The 14,802-nt window shown below is 30.2% G+C and overlaps 1 protein-coding gene across 1 annotated transcript; it reads left to right on the top strand.

Moving 5' to 3' along the window:
- Positions 1-2,266: 2,266 nt before the first annotated feature.
- Positions 2,267-14,490, top strand: LOC126850741 (protein croquemort-like). Its single transcript, XM_050594029.1, has 10 exons — positions 2,267-2,420; positions 4,421-4,672; positions 6,826-6,986; positions 9,011-9,155; positions 9,433-9,636; positions 10,683-10,894; positions 11,156-11,621; positions 11,938-12,011; positions 12,116-12,329; positions 12,420-14,490. The coding sequence occupies exons 2-10, from the start codon at positions 4,556-4,558 to the stop codon at positions 12,543-12,545; spliced, it is 1,719 nt and encodes a 572-aa protein (XP_050449986.1). The 5' UTR covers positions 2,267-2,420; positions 4,421-4,555; the 3' UTR covers positions 12,546-14,490.
- The last annotated feature ends 312 nt before the right edge of the window (positions 14,491-14,802 follow it).

The raw sequence follows: 14,802 nt of genomic DNA, 5'->3' as shown, positions 1-14,802 counted from the left end.
AATATCAACGCAGCAATCGTGTAACTTTTCCCTTTTTCCGAGGACAAAAACGTGGAAAGTGAAAAATTTAACCATTAAAATTAATTGAATTTTACATGATACCCTGAAAGTATATTTGAAGTATAAAGAGAAAAGGATAGGAGCCTGTACGATACAAAGGAGAATGTGAAATTAAGACGGCTGACATCGAAAAGAGAGAAAGAGAGAAAAGGAAAAAGAAAGATACATAGGGAGAGAGAAGAGCAAGAAACACACGTCATAAATTCTGCAAGCACATTCCTTCAGGCATCAAAAACGCGTTTCATTGTCGTGCAAAATTTAAGAAAAGAGAGTCGAGATTAAGAATCGAAGATCGATCGAGGAATCGTCTCGATCGCAAGAGAGTTAAGAGTGATTAGATCGTGAGAAACATGTCGAGTAAGCAATAGTAAGTAAAAAAATTCTTATATATTATAATATATAATATATATAGTTTCAATTTTATCAGAAGTGTAGATGACTCACATTATTTTGATTTAATTGCTCCACTCGCATTTTAATAATTTTCCTTTATATTTTTCGATTAAAAGTAAATCTTTTGCTTAAAATATTACAATATATATTACGCACAATTTTTCCTCGTATAAAGTACAGTTTATACTTTTTCCGCAACATATATATTATTCTTGACAACTAACAATTATTCTTTAAACATGTGTATCATAAAAACATAATAAATTGACGAATTCAAGTGTGATTTATACATTTCCATTAAATAAATTTTCTCATTAATTCTAAACATAGACGAGGAAATGCCGACAGAGAGTGTGCGTACAAAGTACAAAATCGAATTATTTTCGTTTGATACACTGACGCGGTCCGACCATGCGATAATAATTTATTCATGCTTACGTAAGATGGTAACGAGGCCGACAACTATTTGTTTCTCATCATCTGTGGCAGAACACAAAAACTCTCTTTTTAGACTGTATTTCTGAATTAATCAGTCACAAGATTAACAGTCAAAAAATCCATATTTGCATAGTACAAAAACAATAATTATTTCCATATGTAAAAAATGCATGCTTTATATTTTTAGTTCTTCCATGACATCCTTTATAAAAAAAAATGTATTTATTATATATTCTCCTTGAAATACGAATATGATTAACAATCAAATGAGAAATTTGCTTTAATATTGGCTTAATTGGTGGAAGATAAAATAATGTCATAAGAGCATGTACAGAAAGTCATCGTGTCTTTCTATAATTCAGAAATTCAATAATTTTACTTATTTTTATACTTTAATAATATACATATATATATATATATATACAATTTTCCTAATAATAAAATTAAAATAATAGAAAAAATATATAAGTTCAATAATGAAACAATTAAAAAAACTTGAGCTAAAGAATGGCAAAAACAACAGAATGAGTAAAGCAACAGATGACTATGCGAGTGCGTGTGTTGAATAAAATAAATATTTATTTATATTAAATTATTTCATTCGACACACGCATTTACACATCGGTGCATGTGTTCGTCTACTGTTTTAATCATTCAATGATCATTTTTTAATTCAAATTTCCTAATAATGTAAGATACAGTGTTACAAAGAAATATTAGCATATAATCAAAAATTCATTAAAAAAAAATACATAATTTAAAAATCCAAATATGATAGCGTACAAGTAATTATTTATAATTTCATTCCACATATATTCATATTTCCCATAGATAACATTTATATAATTAGCATAATTTAGAGAAAAAATTGGGGAAAATATTGAAAGATAATAACATAATAAATATATAAATATATTCGTACATATAAATGTTCTTTATGCTTTTTCGTGACATTCTTTTGCAATAAAATAATATCATAAATCGAATAAATAATTATATGCGACTATTTATTAGCGAGATTTAATTTGTACCGCATTTATTGATCATTGTTGTACGAGCATCTGTGCATTAGTCTTTTTCATATACGTTTATCTTGCAAATATTTATATACATCATTTGATGCTGGATCATGAAAATGAAGAATAAGAAATAATAAGTCTGTCGTGAGAGAAGAATTTAAGCAGACGAGACAGTCTTCCCACGTGATCGCGTTTAATTCACGCAACGGTTAATTTATTGTGTTAAAATCACAAGGGGATTTTAAAGGGAACGTGGGGCGCGGTCGTGAGGGCGCAAAGGACAAAAAAATCTTCCCTAAGTGGAGGGGATACGAGGCTCTGCCTGTTGATTCTCTATACTCATCAGTAACATACGCGTCGTATAGAGAACCGGAGTACAAAGACACGGGAGTGGCAATCCTTGAGAATTCAGGGACTATTTATTTATCGTCTTTTTCAGTTAATATTTCGATGCTGCAAGAAGAAACAATAACTTTGGAATTTTGGATATCAAGTTTTCGTGACTGAAAAGTGAGTCTAAATGTAAAGAATCTCGATTTTTAAAGTCTACAAGTAAGCAAAAATAAAAAATTAATAACTTTGTCATTCGCATAATGAAATGACAGTTTCACTTATATAAATGAAAAAAACTGCAATCGAAGGAAATGATTTTAATTCATTATTACTCTGATTACTCTCGATATATATATATATATATATATATTATTTATTTATTAACCCTAAATAAAAAGCATTATTTAAACATTAGATCATTATATATAATAATATTGTATAATATTATATAATATTATTATATATAATGATCTAACATTTAAATAATGCTTTTTATCTAGGGTTAATAAATAAAACGAATTAAAACGATATCACTTAGGCAATATAAAATATCGTTATGATTGACGAGAATTGTGAACTTTAGATAACCTTGATTATCATTCATATATCATGGAAACAACATGCTAGAAGTTATCATAAAACATTAATAATATAGACCACGTGATTCACTATAATCACAATTGTCGTCGAAAAATAAGTGCTTTTAATTGCTCGATTTAAGGCTATGTATTTATGTAAATATATACAAAATTGAATTTGAAATTAATTTTATTCGTCGAATACGAATTATATGTATATTCATTATTCTTTTCCTTATATCTGATCGACAAGATATTTATACTTTACAAAAAGTTGTATTTTATAAAAATTAACTTTAAATTATTTTCAACTTTATATATCGATAAAATTATAAAAAATTTAACAACAACATATTTAAACATATTTAAACATATATCTGTTACATTAATATACAGGGAAAAAATAAAATAATCAAAGCTATACATTCAAAATATTCAATTAAAGAAATAAATATCTTAACTTGTTGGCAGTTATATAAGATGTTTATATATATGTAAGTATTATTTCTGTGAAAACCTCTATGTATTTATAGTAAAAAATATAATTTATAATGCATTTGATAAAGTTTACATCCTTACATCAATTACGTAAATAATAATTTCGGACCGTATCGATCAATTTTTTCAACATTTAAACGCCCATGTTAATAAAATACAATTGCGTGCATTTATTTTATTTTTCTATTATCTTTGATTTTAAATATTCAATACCGCCATTATATGTATAAAGAAATTGTGAGCAAAAAATAAGCCGATTAATATTACATCAATTCATCTCTAACATCACACATGTTAGATAACGAATCCAATATGTAATCGGAATATCATGCGATGATGTTGACACGATATTTTTTCAACAGACATATTGTGTTGAGAACTTTTAGACATGTATTTATTTCTCTGTAATCATTTTAATGTAAACTTGGACTCGTGATGCAAGTTATTATTATTAAGTAATATTAATTTTTCATTTCTAATATAAAGTTTTCATTAATAATTAATTTTTAATTAATAAAAAGTTTTTATTAAAGCTATACATTTGTTTTCATTAGACTTGCATTTACGTCATTAAATCGACAAATAGAGATAATGAAAGAAAAAGGAAAATAAAAAAATACTCATACAAAAATTACAATACAAGAAAAATCCTTAAATGTGATAAATTTATATTACTCTATTTTTATTTTAATATAATTTAATTTGTATAAAAAAAAAAAGAAAATTCTTAGATTGTTATTTTTTTTTTTCTGCAAAGCTTCGTCTTACGGGGGACAGAGTAAACATAGTTTTAAACCTATGAACTTCCTTCCCCAGTATCGCTTTGTCCAAAATATTCTCATACATTTTCAGAGGGTCTTCAGAATACTCACACAAATATCCGGCTATGTTAGCTGATACGCATGAAATGAAACGTGTCGTCTATTCGTGTCGCCGCCTACGCATTCTTGGTCGACTAAGATACGTCACCCAGCCTAACAAGCTGAAAGAAACGCGCCACGCACAGGCAACACGCGCGTGCATGCCTACATATACTATACGAGGCGTAAACTCGTCATCTCTCTCGACTGTATGATAGATTAGATACATTTTATCTTGCAGATTGTGCGAGGCGCGTAGATCGTTGGCCGGCAAGCCAAGGGAGTGAGAGAAGTGATCGACGAAGACGGCCACTGAGAGTTCACTGGTAGTGCACATGCTGCGAAGACCAGTGTTTACGGAGACACGCGCGACGCTATGAGACCGTGGACGAACAAGTCGCTCGGCCTTGGCATCTTGGGGCTCTTTCTGGTGGCCCTCGGCATCTCTCTCTGCTTCTTGTGGCCAATATTCTTCCATCATATACTTCAAAAAGTGAGTGATAATTGTATTATATTTTAATATAACCGTGATATTAATAAAAATCTATTTTTTTTTTCAAAATCGCAGAGCCTTTTTTCAAAATCGCAGAGCCTTATTTCATAAAATGATAAGTCTCATAACTCCAACGATTTCTATAACAGAATGATTATCTTTCTCTTTCGTTAGACGTTTCGCGCTACTGTGTTTACTTACTCGATATCCGCTCTTTAAAACATTTGATAAATTCAATTCGAAACGGATTCATGCGACGCATAACTCCGTGTGTAACAAATATCGATACTAAAAATTTAATCTCTGCTTATCTCTGTGATATTGATGTGACTTGCCACAATATCACCGTTAAATTGTACTAAATTTAAAGTAATTTTTGTGAAAAACATGGTTAAGTAATAGCTTGATAATGAAACATAGTATAATTATTGTTCAATCAAAAGATACTGAACGTCAACATTAAAGATAAGATTAATGTATTACAATTTAACAATCAACATTTTATATAAATATATTCATTATAAATTTTAATGAGTCATCATCAACGATAATACTGTATTTTTATCTTTAACATAGCTTTTAGTTCTAAAAAAAAATTTTTTTTTTCACATAACGTATTTTTCCTAAATATGCTAATTATATACATGATAATTACAATTATAAAATATGCTATAATGAGAATATCGTCTCGTTCATGAAAATTTTTCATATTCATTTTCATTCTATTTATATATCAGCGGATTGCCTCGCTTTGTTAGGTTATCATTCACAGCAATAACAACATTTTTAAAAATCCTGTTGTTACATTTTCTTAAAAAAGATGCAAGATGTAATGACACGTATTATCGACTTTCAAGCGACGATTAATCATGTTGACTACTCAAACTTTTCTAAATAAACAATTTGCGTTGTTTTTTATTCATGATCACGCAAAATGAATCACATCCATGCACATAACGATGCAGCAATCGATCATTATTGCCATGTGCAGAAAATCGTGTATAATAAGTATAAGATCATTCATTGAACTAATCCAGATACCGTGTGTGTATAGAGTCTGAAGTCGCTCTTGTCGGCGATAGTCATGGCCCGATTGGAAAAGTGGCTGATTGTCCCATCAATTGGCGCGTTTCTCTGTGAATTGCAACCTGTGCGTTGCAAAAGCGATTTCACACCATCGACAACATCGTCGTGCGCGAATTATTCCGATACCGATAAGGACAGGAGCCGCCGCGTATCTCGCCTCTCATTATCTCTATCGAATTATTTCCACGAATGCGAAGATTATTGACAGCTGCGCGAATAAATTCTTATTCGAGATTATCAGTCATCACATCTCATTGCACAATCGGTTTAATAATAATTAATCAACTTTCTGATCTTTAACAAGCCTCTTTAATCTCTTGGTTCGTTCATGGTTAACAATAGTGTTAGTGGCAATCTTTTATCGTTACATCACATCATAAACGCGAAGATTGTAAATGCAGCAGCTACATATTAGCAAATGATATAATGTTTTCCCGATAATTTTTCCGATAATTTTGAATATTTATTTTCGCGTTAACGCGCCGCACAAATGCATTAAATAAATAGACCAAGTATATTAACTGAGAAGTATCAATCGCAGAAATACGAATAGCTGCTTAACTACGCTGTTATTAAATAAAAAAGTCATATGCGTTATAAAATTATTGTATATAATCATCGTTAGAAAAAATTATTAAATCATTCAATAATAAAACAATCATCATTATTGTCCTCATACGATGTATTATTGTTCTGAATAATTTTATTCGAGCGTTTTTATTTATGTTGAACACATTTTTTAAACAATGTGTTTTGCTCATTATCGCGTCTCAAACTCATGATTCATCTTTTATGATCGATTGAATAAATTACATGATGTAATTTTCGAAAAAAAAGCGAAAAACTTTACAAAGAAAGCCTATCAGACAAAAACAATTTTTTTTAATTCCATAAATATCATATAATTAATATATTATAAATATATATAGTAATATTAATAGTAATATTATATAAATAATTGTAATAATATTATATATGTATAATAGAAAAATGTATATAGTATATATAATATATATGCATATAATAGAAAAAAAATGGAGAATTACAATTTTTATTCTCACACACAGGGATTGTTTTTATCGCCGACTTCCAATACCTTCGAATTATGGAATGATACTAGCAAATTACCGCCGATACTCTTCAAGGTATACCTCTTTAATTGGACCAATCCGCAGGAGCTCGGTATAAAGAAACCGCATTTCGATCAGCTTGGTCCTTACTGCTTCAGGTAAGAATGACCTTCATCAATATAAACGATTATTGCGCTCGATCATAAATCAATATCGCGATATTCGAAACAAATATAAAATAAAAAAGTGCTTTCTTATACATATATTAACGAGGCTTAAAATTATCTTTCACTTGTGCATCAATCCGTTTTAAAAATATCGATACAGGGTCCATTTTTATTTAGAGAATTAAAAAAAATTGACAAAAAATATTGTTATTAATTCAGTTTATAATGAGCTAGATCTACAATGCGTAATATATTTTATAAATTTAAATAATCGCGGACTAGTAAAAGCTAGACGCGAATGATCAGTTTCATAGCATAGAAAAATGCACATAATCAAATTTCATAAAAAACTTATTTTTTTTTTTATGAAATTCACGCACATCCGCGTCTAGCTCTTACTAGCAATTATTTAAATTTATGATTTCATAAAACTTAAAAAAATGCTTCGTAGTCAATATCATCTCATAAATGCAATGAGTACATGAATATTCGATTTTTAAATTTTAATACATGATATTAATAAATAAAAAAAAATTGGAAACACTAAATGTCATATTTATAAATGTGCCATACTAAAAATTAAAAATCAATATCTCATAGTTAAATATCCTTATTTTCAAAATTTTTAATTTTATCTCTTGTATATAATTTTTACCAGAATTAACCTTAACATTTTTTCTGACTGGGTTGTTTATTATTTATTATAAAATAATGTAATTATTTCGAATAAACAATGTGTAATAAATAATAGATAAAATTATAGATCTTTACAATATAAGATTGAAATATTAATAATCAGTGGAAGAGCAAAACTTACAATAATCGATACGATTTAAAGGAAAAATAGCATAAGATCTAATATGTGTCGTAAACATGAACATAATGTTATGCTAATCAGATCATCGCGAAGTAATAATGTGATAATCAACTTAATAATGACGAATTAAGAAGAAATAGTTAACCTCGCTGTATTGACATTTTAATGAACAATTAAAACATTCTGGTCCAATTGTAAGACACGCGTTGGCGAGATTATATGAAGTAATTGACTATAAAATTACTTTCTTCTTGGTCGTGTACTTAATAACAACAAGTGTCGCGCAGATGCACTTTACCAGTTTGTGGCTTTCGTTTGACTGATTAATACAATTCTAAGAATACGCCAAATATTAATAAATATATGTAAAACATCGACTTGTAAAAGTTTGATAATGTCAATATGTCTGTAATATTTTGTATTTTGCATATAGTAAAAATATCGTTTCGTCATGAATCAACAGTCCATAAATATATCGTTCTTTAAAGAATAATAAATTCGTGATAATTCCAATTCTGTTTTTTTGATAATTTGCGATAGAAATGTATATTTTTTTAATGCCAAAGTCATCAACTCGTGCGCAAATAACCAAACTGATTCTCGATCTTTTTATGTGAATGTGTTATCGCTGAAAATAGAATTCTTTCTTTCAAATTTTTCCTTCTAACAATATATTTCCATTCCTGATCGTGTGCTAGTTACACAATAAAGATTGCGTCTTTGTCAATAAGAGAACATTAGGCATAAGGTCGTCGTTATTACACACGTACGTCCTGTAAGGTTGCACAGCAATTGGCCCGTTAAAACCAATAAGCAAAATATATATAGGTCAGATGTCTAAATTATGGTCAGATAATCGACTTTAAGTCCAGCAAACGATGTCGAATGTGATCGCGTGATAAGTACAATATTCATCAATTTTAATATACTATTTAAAAACTATTATATAATATATATTTTTTAATTAAAAACTAATTTCAATTTTAAATTTTCTTTCGCGTAAATATTTTTTCACAATAAATTATTAAGTAATTCATGGTAATTCAAAGTTTTATTCTTTTTAATTTATACATTTATAAATAATACTTGACAAAAAAAATACATTTATAATTAATGTTTGATAAAAAAATTCATTAATCAAGATCAGATAATAAAACAAAAGAAAAAGAAAATGATCATAATAAATTATAAATTACAGAGAGGTAAGGCAAAAGGATAATGTTACTTTTCATCATGAAAATAAAACTGTTAGCTACTTTCAACGACGGTTATGGTATTTCGATGAAGAACATACCAATGGAAGTCTCAGCGACATTGTCAGCCAGTTGGACGTGGTTGCTATAGTAAGACTACATTTTTTGTTGTATAATTAGTATAATAAATTGCATTCTTGATATATCAATTGATTCGATATTAATAACTCTGAAGAACAGAAAAAAAATAATTATATGTTTTTAATAAAAGAAACTTGGATATGACAATGTATATAACAAAAGATATTCAAGTACTTCTCGCAACTTCTCCTAACTCTAATTCTATCGCTATGTAAAAATAGAATAGTGTCAAAAAAAGCAAAGGTTCTCATTCTCGCGTTAATACTGTCAACCTCATTTTTTGTAGTCGGCAGCGCACAAAATTCGATATTGGGAATACGAGTGGCAAACCTCCTTATCCTACTTCTTAAGCAACAGGCAAATCCACATGCGCCGAACGGTGGACGAACTATTATTTACAGGTTACACGGATAGCATACTTGCCATGGGCAAGATAATGGCAAGTGATTCCGACATACCGACTTTTGACCGTTTCGGCTGGTTCTACATGGTAGGTCGTTAATACAGTTGGTTATCTTTTCTTTCTCAGTTATATCCGTGGACGAAAAATTACCTCGCAAGCAAATGCATTAATATATTCGTGTTTGTTTTAATGATCGTTTATTCGTTTAACTTCTCGTACTTATGCGTTTAACTGCGCTATGAAATTTACTTATTCGCCTCGAGTAAGTATTGCACAACCGCTCGCTCCGCTATTCTAAATTTTGGGAAGTCAGACACAATATTTTTTTCTTCATCGCTTCATCATAAACTATTCACTCTTTCGGAAACATCTTAACATAAAAAAAAAATATTTTAAACTGCTAGCATTAAAGATAAAGATTCCAATAGCAGTGAGAATTGTTACGAGAACTATTATCAGATTAAATTATACGTCTATTAACATACACGAAGCATATTGTGTGTGGAATTTGAATTGCATGTCACTGGACAATAGCGTCACGGTCGATGGTAGTAGACTATTTACAACTGAGCTTAAATTGACAATGAATGGAAAAGATCATACATATATAGATTGCCACATAGCAAATAAAATGTCATGGAGATATCTATTATGTGTTGCATATATATTGCTACTCTCACTCTCTCTCACTCACTCACTCTCTCTCTCTCTCTCTCTCTCTCTCTCTCTCTCTCTCTCTCTCTCTCTCTCTCTCTCTCTCTCTCCTCTAAAAATTATATATATATATATATATATATGATAAAAAAATAAATATTTTAACTACTTTAAAAGAATAGCAAAGCAATAGCATTATTGAAACAGCTGATCCTTGTAGAGATAATAATAGGCGGCTCGTTCTCTTGTAAATCCGATTGCTATTGTATTATCTTCGATAAAAAAAAATTAAAAATTAAATAAAAAAGCAATGTTTCTTAGTAGCAATAATATCAATTTTCATGTACAGCCGCGTTGATGTAACTATTTACGCGAGTATCTTTTTCTGAATCCTAGTATAATTATCAAAAAGTTTATAGTTGCAAAAAAATCGAAGACCGTCATAATTCATAATCCGTGCGAACTTGTTACACGTACAGAGAAATGGCAGCACCATGTTCGAGGGACACTTCAATATGGAGACAGGCGAGGATGATATCAGTCAGTTGGGAATTCTGAGAAAATGGAATTATAAAGATACGACGAAATATAACAAGAGTCCTTGCAATGTGATTGAAGGTAGTGCAGGTGAATTCTGGCCGCCTGGTAGAACGAAAGATGACATCAGTCTGTTTAGCGCAGATATATGTCGGTTAGTGAAAACTATTATTAGGTTTACAAAATGAAGAATACAAAATATGACATTTACAATAAATATCAAGCGGTATTTATAATGAAAGCTCAAGTTACGCGCGCATTTATCTTCAAGTTATCGCTATCAGAATAATCTGTTTAACTTGTCATTTATCTCCTCAATATAAGCATTATAATAGTTTTTCCAAGAAACAGCTCAATGTTCGCCGACACATTGCATATTATAATTTCTTGATCTTATATTTATTATTTTTTTTAGTCCACTATTCTACGAATACGAAAGAACGACTTCTCACTTTGGTATCGAAGGTTATCGATACACTATTGACAAAAAAACCCTAGGTAATGCCACGAGGCGCCGTTTCCCTCACGATCAAGCGAAGTTTTTCGAACCGACCTCGACCACCGAGGACTTCTTCGAGGCCGAGCATACGACCATCTCTGATGTGACGGGATTTACGGAAAGAGCCTTCAACAATAAGCATTCATCCGAAAATACGGACGAATATTCCGATAATGATCCAGACGTTATTAACATGGGTAATTGCTACTGTAATGGCGAGTGCACGCCATCGGGTCTGCTAAACATAACATCGTGTCGTTACGGCGCGCCGGTCTTCATGAGCTTACCTCACTTTTACAAGGCTGATCCGGCCATTCTCGACGCGGTCGAGGGGTTGAGACCCAACGCCATGGACCACAGCTTCTCTATCACTCTAGAACCCGTAAGTAACTATTCTCGCGAATTGTTAAAACGCGAACATTAAATTAGCCACGATAGAAATAACGATAATGGTCAGTTAACTCTCCACGTGCTTTATTATCAAGATACTAATTTTACTATCGTCTTTCATCCGGGCTATTCACAACATGCAATGGTTGCGATAATATACGCACGCTATTGAGAAAGCAATCGCGTGTATTGTTCGCAGTAATTTCGTGTTTCATTGTTAAATGAATATATAGTATAGTAATTAGGCAATGTTAATGACTGTAATAAATATAAAAATCATACAAATGGAGATGCATTTGATATTTCAGACAACTGGAATTCCTTTGGAAGTATCAGCTGCATTGCAAGCTAATGTTTATCTACATTCATCGGACGTTGTGAAGTGAGTAGTACGGTTTTTCGAATAATACGAAACATTGAAATTACAAATACGTTGAAATTATAAAAATATAAACCTCGTAAAAAAAAAACGGCATGTTTGTACAGACTCTTCAACGGCGTACCAAACATCTACATGCCAATGATGTGGTTCACATTAAAAGCAGGAATTACCGAGGAAATGGCTTCTAATTTAAGAATATTACTAGCATTGCCAACCGTGATGCTATGCAGCGGTATAGCTATGACAATCGTTGGATTATGTTTAATTGTCGGCGTGGCGCTTCTTTATCTTGGAAGGAAACAACCTATGACCTCAACGGTACGTACATTCAGACTGATTCGTAAAACTCCTTACTTCTATTCGTGGCCAAAAGAGGAATATTTTCCGAAATCGACGCGCGTTTTACAGGATGATACAATAGAAAAGATGGTCGACAATCCTGAGAAGAAAACGGAAATGGTGTATATGGATAAAATGAGTAGCAAAGAAGATGATAACGTCAGAAACGAACGTCGTTTGTACGCGAGACACTAATAAATGTTTCTTCAGAGAACCATACCTCTGGAATGGATACGTAAACGGTGTAGGAGATACCGATGTGCAATCGTGAGAAAACTCATGTGAAATTATAATTGTGTTTATTTAAGTGAATTTACATGTTTTTAGCCTGTTTTTATAACGACTGAACACACATTGTTCCAAGATATAAATTTTTATTTAACGGAGTGTAAGTAATACACAACACCAATAGAATATTTGCATACGCGATATTGCAATTTGCAATTCGCGATATATTAATGATCTGCGAAAATTAATAACAAAAAAAAATCGCAGAAAATTTAGTAAAATAAATTTTTATAATTATATCGTGCATAATTGATATTAACGTAAACAAGTTACACCTCGAATCAATATTCTTTAGCTCGATTATGATAAATTTATGCGATATTAAAATAGCGTCAATCTTCTAATTACGAGCTAAATTATTTTCGATCGGAGTGTAATCTCGTATATATGTTAGATAAAGTGTTAAAGCAAATGTGTTGAGGGGTACACACATTTAAGATGTTTTGTCGAACAATGCTTACGCATCTCATAATCCTTATAAAAAGAAAGAAATGCGGACAAATTTTTCTTTTAATTCGCTTTGAGATCGTATTCGCTTTACGAATATTGAATTCATCATGATTGTTACATTCCTGGGTGCTATGGATATAGATATAGCATGAAAAATATATGTGGAATATTATCGTCTTGATAAATGTTTGATAGGCTAAAACTGACAACGAAGTCCACGATCGTTTAAAAACTTTAATTATATTGTTTCAATCTATTAATTGAAAACACATGTTTGATTAAAATGCGCGGCTGATTCGAATTGCAAAGTATATTTAAATCCGATTATTCTAGTTCATAATATCGTGATGTAAAATGAAAATTGCCTCAATCATATAAATAATCTATAATTATTTATAAGTTAATCTGTGCGATAGATAACTAGACTAGATTATTCCAATCATCGGCATTAAAAACAGAGTTAATGTTACAGATAAAGATCGAACACAGATAAATCAAAGATAAAAGAGCTTTAGAATAACAAACACACATGACACTGCAACGAAACCGAATTTATCTCTTGCTCGAATTCAGATGAAATATGAACTATTATTCTTTTAAGTTTTTTAAACTTTTAGATATTAATAGAGAGTACGAAAGATATTGTGTACAACGAATTCTGTCAGTAAATTAAGCAAATAGATATAAAGATATAGGAAATATAGAATATATAAAATATTTTATTGCAAATAGATGATATACAATGTCCTATTCTTGTATGACAGAGTATCTGTGACGTGCCTTGGTATTATAATTGTAACTGTCCTCCTACAAATTTTCGGCACTCTATTTATACAAGTATTTAGACATTGATCATAATCTCAAAATAACATTGCGATTTCTTCGCGAAGCATACTACCAATGTAAATGACTTATCTCTCTCTTAATCCGTTGATATAGAATTAGTAAAAATTCACACACACACACACACATACTAAACATTTCTTTCTTAACAATATTTCTTTTGACATGTTACCATTTAGCGTGTAATGTAATACACATAGCGTAATGTGCGCTGCCCAAGGTTAAGTTATTGTGCCAATCTTTTGTTACAATATACATCTTTAAGATAAGTTTTATATGACAGAATTTGTGTGATACTCTCTTGGAATTATTTGTATTTGTAAAAGAACAGCCATTTTTACAAGTGCCAATGACATTTAAACTTTAATTGTAAGCATTATGTATCCAACGATGGATACGCGACAAATGTTACCAATTTTAGCATGATTTTATAGCATAAGTGCACTCGGTGGAATATGAAAATATATATGCATTATATCAAAATACAGATACGTTGGTCATGATTACAATTGGACAAAGATAATTTTATATTTTAATAAAAATTACCATTTTTATATGATTACCAGTTTTATTATTATTTTTATTGCATTTTAATAAATTTTACTCTCTATTAAATCGTTGCTCTCATATGATTAATAATACATCTCGCATAATGGAAAATTTTAATACAGTATTTTATTTTTTAAATATTATAAATTGATATAATCAAACTTTTATCTTCTACATTTTATTTTCTCAGCGACATTTCCATTTTTCTAAACTGTCGTATCATTGATAGATAACACACTCATGTCCTATTCACCACTATCAGAAATTGCTAACGCGGATTACTGCATTGCCAATAAAAGTTATCTTCCATTTCGAATACTTT

Source organism: Cataglyphis hispanica, chromosome 7 (genome assembly GCF_021464435.1).
Source record: "Cataglyphis hispanica isolate Lineage 1 chromosome 7, ULB_Chis1_1.0, whole genome shotgun sequence".
Classification (NCBI taxonomy): Eukaryota; Metazoa; Arthropoda; class Insecta; order Hymenoptera; family Formicidae; genus Cataglyphis; species Cataglyphis hispanica.
This window is presented reverse-complemented; position numbering and strand designations above follow the sequence as displayed.